This window comes from Ammospiza caudacuta, chromosome 2, assembly GCF_027887145.1.
Source record: "Ammospiza caudacuta isolate bAmmCau1 chromosome 2, bAmmCau1.pri, whole genome shotgun sequence".
Lineage (NCBI taxonomy): Eukaryota > Metazoa > Chordata > Aves > Passeriformes > Passerellidae > Ammospiza > Ammospiza caudacuta.
In genome coordinates this window covers 117,789,341-117,806,796 of record NC_080594.1, presented here as the reverse complement: position 1 = coordinate 117,806,796, position 17,456 = coordinate 117,789,341, and the positions used below count along the sequence as shown (strand labels likewise).

Below are 17,456 nucleotides of genomic sequence, written 5' to 3'. Positions count from 1 at the left end.
GGTTGGGGGTGTGTATTCTGTTTCTATCTCTAAGAGAAAACAGAAACACAGCAGAAGCACCAGTGCTTCTAAGGCAACACAGGAGAAATCCTGATAATTCCTTGCTCTCCTCATCCCACTCCAAAATTTGAAGCGGCATGGATTCCCCAGGTCCAGGCAGTGCTGAATTTATCTGAAAGTTGAATAAGACGTAACAAAGGACCCAACCCCCCATCCTTGTTCTGATCAACCCCTGAGCTGCCTCTCCAGAAGTGCCACAAATTAAGAAAGAAAGTCTGGTAAAAGGTTTTAGCCCAAGAAAATGTAAGGGACTACTGAGAGGGACCTCAGCACTGTAAATATTTTCCCTGGGGCCTAAAATAGTTATTAATGCCCATGAATATGGGACTAATTATCCCTTGAGAAAATCTGTGCAGCAGAAGCACAGCAGAAGCACCAATGCTCTAATAGATGACCCTCATGTTTTTTTTCAGTTTAAACACTCTCATAATTCATGCAAATATTTGCTCTCATTGTGCCAGAGTGTCCCAAGTTTTCCTGAAGAAGAAACAAGAGCTGCCAGTGTTGGTGAGTGTGGGACAGCTCAGAGTTGAAGGTCTGTGGAGATTCTCTCTGCAGGTTCAGAGACCCCTGCTCACAACAGCTGGAGCCTTCCTCCCTGTGCCTTCACAATCCAGACTCCCCTCCAGCTTTCTCATTCCACATTCATAGATAGAGCTGCTTTTTAAAAAAGGACAACAGTCCTCTGAAGGGAAAATAATCCCCTGTTTTAGGGTGGGAGTGTGTGTTCTATTTCCATCAGTCAGAGCTGGGGCAGTTCTCTGCTGTTCCTGGGGCAGTTTTTCCTCTCTCTCTGCCACAGCCAACCCTCCCTGCAGGAGATCTCTGCTGTCCATGGCCACTGAGTGTCCCTGCAGGGCTGATCCAATCCCAGCATCCCATGGGGAGATGCTCCGCCCAGGGGAGGAGCCAAGCATTCCTGCCTGGATCCAATCTGGGCCTGGCACAGCACAGCAGCCTTTGCCCCCTGCACTGCCAGAGGAGCAGCTTTCTGCTGCCCTGCATGGCCAGAGGGAGCCCAGGCCCATCTGCAGCAGCCCTGGAGCTGCAGAGGAAAACTCCCCCCTTGTGCAGGATCCCTGCTGCAGCAGAGCCGCAGCTGGCACTGCAGGAGGGCTGAGCCCCCCTGGGATGGGGCTGGGACACCGCCCTGACACACAGGGGGCAGGGCACGGTCTCACTCTGGCAGTAGTTCTTGTACTATTACTTTTGTATTTCTTTTTAATTTTCCTAATAAAGAACTGTTATTCCTATTTCCATATCTTTACCTAAGTGCCCCTTAATTTCAAAATTACAATAATTCATAGGGAGGGGTTTTACATTTTCCATTTCAGGGGAGGTTCCTGCTGTCCTTAGCAGACACCTGTCTTTTCAAACCAAGACACTTATCCAAACTGAATTCATTGCATGAAAAGAAGGAATGCAACAGCAACAATAATTTTCCCATGTTAAAGGGGAAAAAGGAGCCCCAAGCAATAGAATCAGGAAGGGGGAGAGCGGAAATGAAGATTTTCAGCCCTTTCATGGGTGAAAAGACACATTTGTTGTACATTTAGAGGCTGATGAATTATTGACAAATACAGCTGAACAGTCATGGCAGTATGCATCCCTAATGCAAACAGCAAATGAATTTCTTATGACTGAGAGGGATGTCTGCTGTAGTAAACATGGCACACTCAGGGGACCTTGAGGCCCTTGTTTATGAAACCCTGGATAACATGGAAAACCACATCAGTGACTGTTCCTCTTGTTTCCTGCTACAGCTGATGGACTGGTGACACAAAAAAAAATCTCTGTTCTGCCCTGTTTGCAGCCAGGATTTATTGAGAAAGTGCACTGTTAAAAAACCCTCAAAACTATCCACAAAAAATCCTAAATGAAACAAAACAACAAAAAGCTCAGACCACTGATCAGACATTTTTGGCAGCACTGTAAAAATGGAAGGTCCATAAAAACAGGAAGCCAAAGATTTTTGTATGAAGTTTAGTTTTAAGAAAGAACATACTTTTCCTTGGAAATAAGATACTGGGTAATTTAGGGAACAGAAAACAGGATCCTGCTGTACTGTCACCACAAGTTCAGGTTCCTCCAACATTAAAGACTCCCTAAATGTATATCAAGACACATTTCTTGTAAAAAACTACTTTGGCTGCAGACATGGGATTTTTCAGGGAAGTCAAAATGTGCTCTTCTTCAATGGAATTCTCTCACACTATTTTCTGTACACAAAGTTAATATCTGTCAGCATTAATCACTATATACAGTTGGTTGAGTCAACCCAGAAGGAAATACAGTGAATAAATATAATGGGGAATTATTTAGTGTAACATAATGAGCTAGAACAACCTACAAATACAACACCTAGAATATTAAAAAAAAAAATCAGACATGTATATAAAAAATACTTCTAGACCTGAAATAGTCTGCTTTGGGAACTTATGGCTTAAAGGACTGGTGATCAATACTATGAACTTAAAAATGTTACAATGATAATGTTTTCATATAAAATTTAGTTGCCATTGTTGATTTTTCACCTATTTTAGCCACATGCTTGTCCCACGTTTCTTTTTATCAGTTTTTTCTTTAACAAGAAATTTTTCCTGTCATTAAGTTGGAATGCACATTTATGCTTTACTAACTGTAGGTGCCTGCCATTGATTGCGCAGTCACTTCCAGTTCTTCTTCACATGAAAAATTGTGGGAACAATTTAGTGTTCACAGAAAGGAAAGGGCTGATATTCCTGAGGACAGCTACTGGAAAAGCTGGAAAAAAATTGTGCAGCAGTTTGCAAAGTTTTCTTAATCTGCACACACATTTTTAGTGCTATTGCAGCCAAAGTCCTTCCTGAGCAGGAGAGAATCTTATCATGTACATCTGTGTGGATGAGTCTGAAAGGGGTTTTATCCAACTACTCCATGATTCTACCATTCCAATATGGGTTATTTATCTCCTCACAGTTAATTGCAACTCATCTAGCTTGGCTTGTGCTCCTTCAGCATATAAACAAAATAAACCAGAAATTACCTCTTTGTGCGCGTTATTCAGCATTAAAATCCCACATACCACTGAGATTATTGGAATTTGGAACACTGCATGCTTGCAACAAACCCTAATTTATCAATAAGAACACAAATAGTCTTTAATATGAACTTTTCTCTCACTCTTTTTTCTTCAAATACAATTTGAATATTTACAATTAGATCCTAAGAAAACCAAAAATGACATGCAGCAATACATAAAGATTTCTTCTCAACAGCACCTCATTTTGTTTTTTTAAGGAATTAACTCATTTAGATTTGGTACAGAGCTTGCAGAAAGTGGTTTTTTGCTAAAACCTACCAGCAGACAGCTGGCCAGAAGATGCAATCTATCAGGCAGCACATTTTAACTAAAAAGCAGTCAATTTCCTATGGTTACTGAGGGTCAAGTGGGGCCACTTTTAATGCTCTGTTACACGAGGAGAAAATCTTAAAGCATCATGTAAAGCTCATACTGAATTACTGCTTATGCTAATGCTACCTGACCTTCCTTCTTTGCTGAAAAGATGTGATTGGCCATATTGTCACAAATTTTGAAGGGGAGGAAAAAAAAGCAGCCAAATGCTGCTGGTGAACCTTGCTGGTTGTTTCAATTAAAGCTGTGTCTGTTCTCTCCCAGCCATCCCTTTCATCCCTTGCCGGCTGAGCTCACACAGGCTCACAGGCACAGCCAGGACATCTCCCTCCAGGGCAGAGCAAAAGTCCATCCAGCTCAGCCTTGTGTGAGACAGTGACTGTCCCACATAAGGATTTTGTGCTGGGGTGTTGGAAACCTGGCTGCTGAGAATTTGAGACTTTCTGTGCTGCCAGGCACTGACCCCCAGGAGAATGCTGCATTGACCTGAGGCCATGGAGAAGCTTCCAAAATTCAGTAATAAAACTGAGATTATAGGTGTGCAGTTTGAATAGAAGTGTGTGATATCACAGGGTGGAAAACTCAGAGTTTAAGGGTTTAAAATACAGTAATAGGTAGAAAGCAAAATGGAGGTTTTAGGGTGGAGGCTTCTTCTTCTTCTTCTTTACCTTATCCATGGGTTTGGGTGGTTTTGTGTAATTAGATAAAAAAGTCCCCATTACAGGCATGGGTGGTTGGTTATTGGGTTAAAAGTAAAAATAATTTAAGTGTCATTTCTTAATTGGACAGTTTATCCTTAAAAGGTCTTGTTGAAAGAGAGATACGTCTCCATTTTTAGCTTGTTAAAGTACTGTAGAACTCACAGTTTGTGAGACTGTAACAGAGATAAGAACTAATAAACATCTGAGTCCCAACAAGAAATACCATCTCACACATTTAATCCCAACCATGGCCAAAAAGAAGCAAAGAATCCATTACTGGGGGAGATGATTTATGAGGAATAAAACACGACTGGTATGTCCCTCATTGGACCCTGCTGCTCCCTGGCAAATTGGAGATTAAAACGGCAACTTAGGGGTGAGGGGGATGTTATTGAGGCAGAATTGGCCTGTCCCCAGTGGTCCCCACAGGAATCCTACCTTTAGAGTACTTCCAGACAATGGTGGGAACGGGATAGCCCTCGGCAGAGCAGTTGAGGATGACGGCTTTCCCGTAGATCCCGTCCTGGTCACTGGGCTGGACCACAAACCTGGGGGGCACTGTGGGAAGGGAGCAAGGGAGACATCAGAATTCCAGCAATTTATTGGCAATTTGTTGGGTGTCTCAAAATGGCAGAGCAGTCACATGCAGAATTATAACACTTCATGGTGAAAAGCAAAAATTAAAACCAGTTTTTTGATGATCCAGTAACACACTAAGGTTGGTTTTACCAAATAATTCACTTTCTGTGCACAACCTCAATTTATTTCTTACCAGGCATGACAAAACCACTGGCCTTTACAGGATACCAAAATAAGTTTATAAGATCTCTCCATGGGAGAGGTTAAAAATGGAGTAATAGATAAATCATATTATTGTGGACAGAAAATAAATGCTTTCTACCAAAGGTAGGTTTGTCAGATGTCAAAGAACAATGGAATTTTTCTGTTTGCTTTTTTATAACAGTGAACTAGCAAGCTTTAGAAAAAATAATTAAATTATTTGATATAAGTAACCTTAGCAAATAATGTTTTTATTAGCAATCAAATCACTTAGTATTAAAATGAGGGTCCTTAAACCATAACTTCTGATGGGACTTTGCCTTCCAACCAGCCAGAGAGAGGTCTAACACAATTTGCTCACATTAAGCTGATAAGAAATGTTAGTTCAGTGCATCAATGTACACATATTAAACTTATCCCAAAGTAGCATAAAACCACTGAGTGTTCCACACATACCTATTTATACATAAATAAGAGCTGGTTATCTGAAGGAAAAGCTTTACTTGTTCCAAATACAGGTACACAATGGAGAAAACAGCTTGTGACAATGTTAGGTCCAAATATTTGACATGAAAGACTGATTCTAAATGTCCAAGTCTCAGTAAAACCTAAATATTTGACAAAATTATGAAAAAGAGCTGAAAGTTGTGAAGACTGTGGAAAATCCCATTAAAATTTTGAATATTAAAAGTGTTTAATGGTTGTATTATGGTCAGTTAAAATCACAGTATTTTGTTGATGCCCTGCTCTTTGGTTTAGAACATGGAAGTGTAAACATCCAAGAAAAAAAGAAGTCAATTAATTGTGGTTTTATTTTACATGTTTTTCATTCTGTCATTTCTCACAGGGCCACAGAGAGTGACTGAACAGGTGACAGACTTTTTTCTTCAAAAATGATTTTTTTTTGCTTGAGTTCAGCAACTCACTGAGTTCTAAGGCAGCACAGGAAAAATCCTGATAATTCTTTGCTCTCCTCATCCCACTCCAAAATTTGAAGCCTCATAGATTCCCCAGGTCCAGGCAGTGCTGAATTTATCTGAAAGTTGAATAAGAGATAACAAAGGACCCAACCCCCCATCCTTGTTCTGATCAACCCCTGAGCTGCCTCTCCAGAAGTGCCACAAATTAAGAAAGAAAGTCTGGTAAAAGGTTTTAGCCCAAGAAAATGTAAGGGACTACTGAGAGGGACCTCAGCACTGTAAATATTTTCCCTGGGGCCTAAAATAGTTATTAATGCCCATGAATATGGGACTAATTATCCCTTGAGAAAATCTGTGCAGCAGAAGCACAGCAGAAGCACCAATGCTCTAATAGATGACCCTCATGTTTTTTTTCAGTATAAACACTCTCATAATTCATGCAAATATTTGCTCTCATTGTGCCAGAGTGTCCCAAGTTTTCCTGAAGAAGAAACAAGAGCTGCCAGTGTTGGTGAGTGTGGGACAGCTCAGAGTTGAAGGTCTGTGGAGATTCTCTCTGCAGGTTCAGAGACCCCTGCTCACAACAGCTGGAGCCTTCCTCCCTGTGCCTTCACAATCCAGACTCCCCTCCAGCTTTCTCATTCCACATTCATAGATAGAGCTGCTTTTTAAAAAAGGACAACAGTCCTCTGAAGGGAAAATAATCCCCTGTTTTAGGGTGGGAGTGTGTGTTCTATTTCCATCTGTCAGAGCTGGGGCAGTTCTCTGCTGTTCCTGGGGCAGTTTTTCCTTTCTCTCTCCCACAGCCAACCCTCCCTGCAGGAGATCTCTGCTGTCCATGGCCACTGAGTGTCCCTGCAGGGCTGATCCAATCCCAGCATCCCATGGGGAGATGCTCCGCCCAGGGGAGGAGCCAAGCATTCCTGCCTGGATCCAATCTGGGCCTGGCACAGCACAGCAGCCTTTGCCCCCTGCATTGCCAGAGGAGCAGCTTTCTGCTGCCCTGCATGGCCAGAGGGAGCCCAGGCCCATCTGCAGCAGCCCTGGAGCTGCAGAGGAAAACTCCCCCCTTGTGCAGGATCCCTGCTGCAGCAGAGCCACAGCTGGCACTGCAGGAGGGCTGAGCCCCCCTGGGATGGGGCTGGGACACCGCCCTGACACACAGGGGGCAGGGCACGGTCTCACTCTGGCAGGGTTGTTTTGTGTTACTGCATTTTTATTTTCTTTTTATTTTCTTCCTATTTTCTTCCCTAATAAAGAACTGTTATTCCTATTCCCATATCTTCACCTAATTGCCCCGTAATTTCAAAATTAAAATAATTCATAGGGAGGGGATTTACATTTTCCATTTCAGGAGAGGCTCCTGCCTTCCTTAGCAGACACCTGGCTGTTCAAACCAAGACATCTCCCTAACTGGACCTGTTTCTCACTATGGCTAAAATGCAAAGCTGTTTATTGCCTAACTATAGAAATGCTCTTTGGAACACAGCTACAAGAAACAGAAGGAAACAGCAGTGATATAGGCAAGAGATTTCTCTGTACTAGAAAATATATTTACTGCTGACAAACACTTTGGCTTTCCAAATAGTTGCCACTCTGAGAAGCATTTATTGTAGGTTATGTTAATTCACAATAGGTAAACATCGAACATGAAATCCCAGCAGCAACAGCTCTGGGCAATCACCCATCCTTTTCTAATTATCTGCTCAGAGAAAACATTTGCTTCAGTAGCTCCATTTTCACTGTCCTGTGTTTGTTTCATCCCCAAACACACAATGAGGTATTTTCCAAGGCAGGTGAAAAGCACAGTTAGTTGCACAAATAGATTTGATTTTGTAAGACTTGGCACGGAGGCATCGGCTTGTTTCACCTCGGTAGCTGTGAGTAAATTTGTGTTTGCATCTTCTGAAAAATCAATTACAAGCTGCTTATCCATAAAGAGGGATAAAAACCAGAGCACAACATAAACCCACCATTCTTACAGGTAAAACCAAATGAACCCACCATTCTTACAGGTAAATGATTACAAAAGATGCAATGGAGTGACTGATAATTACTGTCCTCCTCTACCACTGAAGAGTGTGAAGAGCAGAATATAATTTAAAATCTCTCTTCCAATATAAAATTTCTGTAATTTGTTTTATTTTCCTTCTCTTTGAAAAACATTTTTTTATATTCTTCATTTGCTATGGATGAGACTGGCAAGAAATGCTAAATTTTCAGGAAATTGTTTTGTTAAATGAGCAGGCATATGCAGAAAGTTCTGGGAAAAGTTAAGCAAGACTGTTTAGTACAGAATAAATGCAACCAGTCTTTAAAGTACTATTTGCATTAAAATTATCTGCTAAATCACACTTTTTGTGTAATCCCATTGCAAATATAGAAAACAAAAGGATGGATGCCAAGTGGAAATATTCTTTGGGCTTTTTAATGGAAATTCTGCCACATTCTTCCACATCTTTTAAGAATTCAGAGAGATATCAGTGATATGTTGTGCCTTTAACACTGACAAGCTCTGAACAAGACTTTTCATCACATTGATATCCCTGTATTTTTAGTTATATATAAAACCTAAGTTTTTGTCTCAGATATTCTTGACATTCTCAATTCTAATTACTACTTTCAGTAGAGAGCAATACTAGAATTGTAAGTGCCAAAATTAACTTTTGCTCTGGAGCTCCAGGACCAGGTGTATCATCAGAAATCAGAGAATTTCCTTCTTTGGATCCATAAACAAAACTTACTTTAAAAAAAAATCATCCCACACCCAGTAACAGAAGCAGTTTCTATGTTTAGTAAAGCTTTGGCCATCCTTTAGGACTGATTATAAAAATGCCAAAAATGCTGCTCTGGTTTTGAAGACAAACCTTTGCTACTTAGTCTTAAGACTGCCAGTAGAAATCTGAAGAGATGCTACAACAAAATAAAAATTACTCATTTAATGACCTTTCAATTTTTTCTGTATTGCTGTCTAGGTAAAGCCAGAGGATTTTTCTTCTTACATAAATGATGAAAAAGCAAACAGAGCAGACCTTTGCAATTTTTTTATCTCCTTGCTCATTTGCTTCTCAATTTTATTTCAATTTAATAACTTGTTCTGTGCTATGTGCTGCCATAATTCAGAACACAGTGCTGTTAAAAACTTGTTCCAGATTTTGATACTTAGATTTAGATGATAAACCTACATTCACTTTTTCATTATCTTTCAGGAGATTATTAGCCCTTAAAGAAAATATGCTTAACAAGAATTTAACCAAGGTAATTTGTCTGATATGTTTGAGTTAATAGAAAAAAGTAAACAATTAGTTCCTCCTTTCTTTAGCTGTAAAATGTGAGACTCCTCCACTCCTTTGGAGGTGAAACTCTGAAATTACTCATGAATGTGACTGAACAGTTCTACTTTTATCATCCTCCTTATCAAGAAGCACAGTTCTTGAGCCTGTGAAGGAGGGCATTTAAAATTGCTTTAAAAGTGAATTTCTGGTGGGCCTTCATTCAATGCAGCCCACAGGTCTGTGATGAGAAATGAGCTTTTGAACTATTTAGGGTAAGAGCCATAAGTTGAGAGATGCCAACTCTTTAATGGCTGAATTTAATGGAGGTAAAAGCTTAAAAAATGAAGGTTAAAAGGAGGTAAAAGGTTAAAAATGAAGGTTAAAAGAAGATAGAAGACCCAAAAAAGGTATATTTTCCATATCATGATTAGCAGTCTCAGGTTCTAACTGAGGGAAAACAAAGGATGAAGCAATCAGAACAGGGTTCAGCACCCCCCAGTCCTTCTCCCAGGGCTGCTCCATCTTTTCATTCCCAGCCTGGATGGATCCTGGGGATTTCCCTGATCCAGGTGCAGCACCATGAGATCCCTGTGGTCCCACATCCACTCCCTGGTTTAAATCTGCTCTGTGCACATGCAGAATCCCTCCTGACCTGCCAGGGACCAGGTGCCAAACTCACACATTCCTTCCCAGGCTTCAAATCGCTGCAAGCACTTCTGGCTCCCAGGGATCAGGGAATCCCTCTGGAGAGCAATTCTGAAGGCTCCTGCCACGAGCTCCTCTGCCTGGAGTCAGTTAAGAAATAATCTGTGCCACCAGCCTGGAATGCAGTGTTTCATTTTTACATGGAATGTTTGTACTTCACATTTGGATCCCACTGTCAGAATGATGGAGGAAGTTTAATCAGCCAAAGCAACCCTTGATGTGTTAATGAATGAGATCGTTAAACACTGTACTTTAGCAAAGATGAGCAGTTATTAAATGTGGTCATTGCACCTAAGGGGTCGATTTAGCTGCTTTAGTGAAACCATTTGCTCTGCAGTTCAAGAAAAAAGATGTACTTTTGCAAAATGACACCGTGCCTAGTGGTTTGTGTTGATCAGGTTTGTCTAATGAGTACATTAAATAAGTGAATCTTTTAGGAGGCGTCTTCAGAGCCACAGTGTAAACACCAGCAAAGAAAGTAAAGGAGTTTAGATACCGGCTCTGGCCTTAATATTCCCTCCCTGCTTTTCTGTCCCAAACTGCATCACCTCAGCACCACCACCAAACATCACAAAAAAGGTGGAAACTCTCCTACCATCTGAAAAATCCAGACTCCTCATTGTGTGTCTATCTAATTATATTCAACACCCCTGGCAAGTGCAAAATGAAAACACATTTAATGCACTAAATGCGTTATGGGGGGTTATTCATTATCTAAAGACCTTATCTCAATTTTAACTTACGATGTGTTCACTAACAGCACATATAAAATCATGATTTATGCATCCACTACTATCTTTGAATTCCCCTTTCTGGTAGTATCAGAAAAATTTTGAACTCATTAATACATTTATCAGGTTTTTTTGTTTACCCACTAGAATTCTTTTCACTGTTTTTTACTTCATAAGTACTTCATTTTAGGAAACTCTACAGAAATGAATAACACATGATAAAGTGTATATAGATTTTTAATCACTCTTAGACGACAGCCTTAATGAGTAAAGTCTTGATTAATTCCTTGTGATGATTTAAGTAGTTGACAGAGAAGACATTTTCCTCATTTCTATCTATGGCTCTCATGACAGGATCTTAGCCTTTCCTTTTTCCTGTTGGCATGACTAACAAACCAAGAGTGTGCCAAGAAATAAATTATTACTAATAGCAATAATAGCAATAATAGCAATAATAGCAATAATAATAATAATAATAATAATAATAATAATAATAATAATAATAATAATAATAGTAGTAGTAGTAGTAGTAGTAACTTAGGCGGTTTGAGAAGTCCTTCTAGCTGCTAAATTTTTAATGCATTTCCAGAAGATCTGAAGACCAGGATCTGGCAGAACCTACAATTTTGAGAAGGAAAGTCCTGTTCTCACTCACTCAATTCCACTTCCTACTGAGCTTTCAAAAGATATTCCATAAATATTGGGACTAATCAAGCCTGATTTCTGTGGATTTGTATCTCGTGCTTGAGGAGAGATCTCAGTTGGAAGGATTCTTGTATTGGCTGAAGATTTTGCCTGTTTAGATTCTCGGGTATTGCACCCAATGTTTCTTATCAATCATCTCTAAATATGAAGTTTGCAGAGCTCAGCTTTATTGGAGGTGTTTTCCCCTCTTCCAATTAGCCTAAAATTAGCCAGTAATTTGTGGAGAGGAGCACTGACAGCCTCATGTCCAGAGCATTTGGCTCTGTCTCATTTCTAGATTCTCACCAAGGGACTCATGGCAGAGAGAGCTGAGATTGCCCTGAGATGATCCCACCCAGATTCTCCAAAGCTTTATTGTCTCACTTTCTCTCAGCTGCTTCCTTCCATGTCCTGTGTGATGCTGTGGAAGCTGGCCATCCTCTTCCTCTGATATTTAACACAGGGAGGATCCAGCCTTGCTGGCCAAGGGTTTTTAGGGCTCCTCATCCTCCTCATCACCACTTGGTTGCTTTTATAAGGCACAAAACAATTGGAACTTTGAAGATTTGCCATGAGGTACCCACAGAATTGCAGAAACCAGTTCTTGTTTTCCTTTTGCCATTTAGCACCCCTGGCAAAATGGCAGTGCAGCTCAGGTATGAAAAATAATATTTGTAGGAGGAATATAAGAAATCTATTTAACAGACTTTAAACAGGAATATATGATGATGATAAAAAATTGCAGATCTATGGGATTTGACAGAAGATATTGAGGAAAACATATCTGAAGGTCTAAAGATGACGAATTTAGGTTTGTGTATGGAATCTGCAGAAATTTCTGTGCTCACTAATAATTCAAATGAAGCAATGACCAGTTGGCCTGTGTTTGTTCATTCTCCTTAGGAATGTCTTGACTTTAGATTCTACTTCTAGTCCTCCCCATGTGCTTTAAAATGATGTGGATTCCCATTTAGTTCAGAAACACAATGGCCTGCACTGTTTTAAAACTTTTGAAATGAATACAAGGATAGCCTAAATAAGGAAAATGAATTGTGTGGGACACTCATATTTCACCTAATTTTCCTTTCCCATTCACTGTCTGCTCTCATACCAAAATGCACAGTATGCACATAAATAGGATTTTACCAGTACATATCTCCCAGCATTTAGGATAGCAACATTTAAGTTTAAAGCACACTGCTGAGAAAAACTCAAACAATTAGAAACAAGAGGAGTTAAAGCACCACTCCTCCCTGTATTTGGAGATAAACCACTTAGATTATTTAGAAAAATATAATGTTTCAGTTATACAGCACCTATGAACAAAAAGATGAGGAGGGATGAGAAACAGGCAGCAGGAAAACAAGTCTGACTTGAAATGTACAGGTCAGCTTGGATGCAGAGGAGGAGAGACCACAGGAACTCTTTGGTGGCTCTTTGAGCTCTGACCTCTGTGGATTGAGGCAGCTGCAGCAGTTCAGCACCAGGGAAAGAGGTCAGGGGAGGGTTTTGGCAGAGAATTCAGGTCAGACATGATATTGTATTTCCCCCTTTTCCTCTGAGTGAGAGCTGTTATCTCAGATGCACATCCAAAACTGATTAAAACATTATCATTTAAAGTGACAGCAAGAGAGAGGAGAGGATTTAAGGAGGCTCTACAGAGCATTACATTGGCAGAAGGGTAAACAAGGGGGGGAACATGATGTAGCCTTCATAACCTCCTAAAAAATTGAGGATCCAGGATTGCTCTCCAAGCCCTTGGGTATAAGAGAGTGGAAAGCTCCTCTCTATCATGCCCATGGGGTTTTTACACCTCATCAGGAGGTGAAATTAGAGCAGAAAGCATATGAGGGGGAAATAGAGGTGAAAATGGAGATGTTGGGGTGAGGGACAGACTTCCCAAAACTACTGTGCTGGACAAGAGGGGAAAACCGATTAATGCAGCAAGAGGCAGATGTGTCCTGGGAACAGAGGTCAGGGCAGGAATTACCCACAGACAGCAGGAGACAGGGAAAGTGCAGTTCAGGCAAAGCCAGGAGAAATCAGGGCATGGCAGGGCTTGTCCCCATCAGTGGGGGACAGAGCAGAAATCCCTACAAAGGGCAGAAATCCCTGCACAGAGCAGAAATCCCAACAAAGAGCAGAAATCCCTACAAAGAGCAGAAATCCCTACACTTATGGGTCTCAGCCTGGGAAGGACAGAGAGTGGTGGCAGAGAACCTGTTCTCAGATGGTAAAACCATCCTGGGAGTAAGAAATGCCTGTAGGAACCCACACAGGGTTGCTGCAGATTCATTCCCATCACTTTCAGAGCTGAATTACAGAAAACCAGGGTAAATCCCAGCTGGTTTTAGGTGCAGCATTTCTGAGCAGGGCAGACACAGGCAGAAATGTGAGGTTTTCAACCCTCCATTCTCCAGCAAAAGAGGACGTGAGGAAAAGCTCTCATTGTTACAGTGAGGAATAGGGTTAAAATCTAGCAGAAAAGCTTAGAAAGGCATAATTAAATGCATGTAGTTAATTAAATCACTTCATTTAAGAATTACTAAATAAATGAGGAAAGTAATAGACATCTGTACTGAATAATCTTAAGCAAGATTAAAATCAGTGAAATTTTAAAAAATAATGAAATATTTATATCAAAGCTAGTAGAAATGTAATGGATCTGTTTACCACTGACTTCTGGGAATACTAGCATTAAAAAAAGGTAAGCATATTGGAAAATTAGGGAATCATTCCTTAAGGATAGCATTAAAACACTGGGAACATTTGATTTAAAAGAGTTCTTCAGAATCTAGGGTGGGAAAAAACCTTGGGAAATACTGCAAAAGCCCCATTAAGATTTTAAGGTTTATCTTGGCAAACTTATAGGAGGGAATATAAAATGTAGCAATGTGCAGCGGGTAGAAATTACTGAGGCTCCTTCTAGGATTATTCTTTCTCTGAGAAGCCCAGCAGCTTGGTAGCAAGAAGGAGATGGTGGAGAGGGAAGGGTCTGACTAAGTTTTTAAAACTAAAAATTTGCAACACTTTGAAAAATTCCTAGAAAGAGGAGGAGGCAATGTGCTTTTGTTGAAGTTATGCACAATAAGTTTGAAAATACATCACAAGGAATAGTCTCTAGATAATTTGGTTAAGGTGTGACTAGAAAGGTTTTTTCTGCAGAAAATATTTTCTTACTGAATGTGTATACACATTTATTTCAAGGCAAAATGTTGTGAGTCATCATGAATACATGAATCCTGCTAATTGCATAATAAACACAAACCAGGAAAAGAACAAGGTAAGAGCAGAGAGTTCTTTCCCCATGAAGTCAACATCAATGTTTTGCTTTTTTGCTGACATAATGTAGGAGAGAGTGGTCTAAACAAAAAATGGGTATAATCAGACTAAAACAATAGCAGAAAATAATTTTATATAGTTTCAAAGGCTTTATCCCGATGATAAAATTTCCCAGGAAATCACTCCTGCAGCTCCCCTACCCACCCCAAACACTCCAGGGTTTTTCATTAGTTTCAAGACTCTAGATAGGAAAATCCACATTATTTTCTGTGCCTCATTGCTCTCTGTGCTCTCTGTCACAGAGTGAGGGATTACCATATTCCCCTCTATCATTGTCACCACTTTTAATGAAGGGATGGGACTATTTTCAGGCCAGGAACAATTTATTGCTCAGATAAACATCAGCCTCAGAGGCTGTAAGATTTTAAAGGAGCAAGCAGTTGGCTCAAGAGTAGTCACATTTTTTTTTGTTACAAGGCAATATAGAGCTTTCTAACCCAATGGACAATTGCCACAGGGTTTATTTTGTTTTTCTAACCTATCACCTTTACCTCTGCTGCACTGTGGATACTTTTGCCCAATTGGCTTCTGTCTCACATGCACACATTGGCATCTATTACAATTTCTAACCTCTCAGCTTATTCTGTACAACCACACCCCTACATTATAAACCCTTCACCATCTTATCAGTACAGTTTCTCACTTACTTAAGGCATCTCACTTACTTAAGGCATATTCTTACTTATAACTATAGAAACATAATTTTATGGTTTTTCTGCTTAAATCTGTGTATTGATTTTTTACATCAAGCCACGCTTCTCCCAAGGCTGCAGATCAGACCCTTCCTTGTCTGTGGAAGTTTCTGTATTTCTGATTCCCATACCCCTCTGTTTCACACTTCCCATCTGTGGAAACCCAGGGCACAGGGAATATTTCTCTGTCTGCTCTGGGGTGCCCTGACCCCCAGGGCAGCTCTGACTCTGACCCTCATTCATGGAGAAAGTTTCCCAGACTTCAAGATAAACTAGAACCCACAAAAGTGTGAAATAGAGTAGTGTAGGTGTATCACTTGGTTGAGGTTTGGGAATTTTAGTATGTTGTGGGTGGAAGGAAGATGGAGGGCACAGAGTGTTGTCCTGTGTTTCTTCTTCATGCTGCTTCTTCCTTCTTCTCCATGGGTTTGGGTGGCATTTTGTAATTGGGCAGAAAAGTCCCCATTGCAGCTCTTTGGGATCAGTTATTGGGTTAAAAGGGGAAATAATCCAGGTGTCAGTTCTTCATTGGATAGTTTAGTCTTAAAAGTCCTTGGAACAAGAGATTGTTGGCCATTTTGTGCCTGTAATGAAAAGCTGCAGAACTCACAGCAGTGAGACTGTTTTACTGATCAGAAATAATAACCTGAGTGTGAACATGAAACACCATCTCAAGTGCCTTCAATCCAGACCCAGAGAAACCCACAGCTGGTACCCCAGCAACTGGGACCCCCACACCCATCAAACAGATCCCACCACACAATACCGATGAATCCCACTTAATTAGCGCCTTTCAAAGCAATTACACCTCCTCACCTCTGACGATTAATTGGCTTTGGTGCTCCACAGCTGCTGCATCGTTCCTGGCTATGCAGGTGTAGTTCCCGTTGTGCATCAGGGACAGGTTGGAGATCCTCAGGGAGCTGGTGAAGTCGATGTTGTCGATGGTGACGCCCAGGCTGGCGGGGATGGGCCGCCCGTCCTTCTGCCACGTGATGGTGATGGGCAGGTCCCCCGAAACCACCACGCAGGGGATGAACACCCTCTGCCCGATGGAGAAGCGAGGGAACTCGAACGGCTGGATGAAAGGTGGGACTGGAAGGAGAGAGGGAAAGAGAGGGCTGTTGAAGCCACGGCCTTGGTTGTGGAAATAACATAATGGGGCATGTGTGCAGGGTGGGATTGATGGGTTTTAGCTTTTCTGTTTTTAATATATTTTATATCTTTAATATTTTCATTTATTATTTTAAATATTTCATATATTTTAATATACAGTATTTTAATATTTAATATATTTTTTAATCCTGCAATTCTTTAGTGTGCAGCTCTAAACTCCATATACAGTCATAGCTACAGCTTTCCCACTTTGGTCAGACAACACAATTCCTCTCCAGGCCTGGGGATCGAGGACATCTCACTGTCTCAGGCCCTGAGAAATATTCTGATATTTCATATATTTTTAATCCTGAAATTCTTTACAGTATAGCTCTAAATTCCATATACAGTCCTAGCTACTGCTTTCCCAGTTTGGTCAGACACAACAATTCCTGTCTGGTTCTAGGGATCAAGGATACCTCACTGTCTCAAGCCCTGAGAAATGTGAAAAAAGTGAGTTGGGGGGAGCAAACTTGGGGTAAATGACTTTATTACCTGAAGATGTAATTGAAAAATTAACCTCCAATATGCAAATGGACCAAACTTATAAAAGTGTGAAAACCCGTGACTTGTCATTCATTTTGGTATGGGGTACTGTCACCACTTTTAATGAAGGAATGGGACAATTTTCAGGCTAAGAACAATTTATTGCTCAGATAAACATCAGTCTCAGAGACTGTGAGATTTTTGGTATTTTGTAAAATTTGGTATTCATCTACCCTAAACGTGCCTGAAGGTCCTTCAATAAATATAGCCACTTTTTATTACCTTAATTTTGTCTGGCCTCTGTTTTCAGGTAGCCATAAAAAGGCATCAGGATGTGCAGAATCTACACCTCTGACAGCCACAAAGCATTGTTTAGCAGGAAAAATCCCATTTTTGCAAACACCTTCTCATTTCTTGGCCATCTAGTGCATAAGCAGAGATGACAAGCAGGGGAAGTCCTGGCTTGTAGAGACACCTGCCTTCACCGGCAGACCCCTAAAAAAGGATCAGGCAGCTCTTCCAGGAGTCACA

The 17,456-nt window shown here is 40.7% G+C and overlaps 1 protein-coding gene across 2 annotated transcripts in view; it reads right to left on the bottom strand.

Moving 5' to 3' along the window:
• Positions 1-17,456, bottom strand: part of DSCAM (DS cell adhesion molecule) — a 403,090-nt gene that overhangs the window by 146,940 nt on the left and 238,694 nt on the right. For both annotated transcript variants that reach the window (XM_058825080.1, XM_058825079.1), the window contains exons 8-9: positions 16,101-16,379; positions 4,594-4,713 (exon numbers count right to left, since the gene is read on the bottom strand). In XM_058825080.1, coding sequence (XP_058681063.1) covers positions 4,594-4,713; positions 16,101-16,379 — 399 coding nt within the window. The remainder of the gene's footprint in view (positions 1-4,593; positions 4,714-16,100; positions 16,380-17,456) is intronic.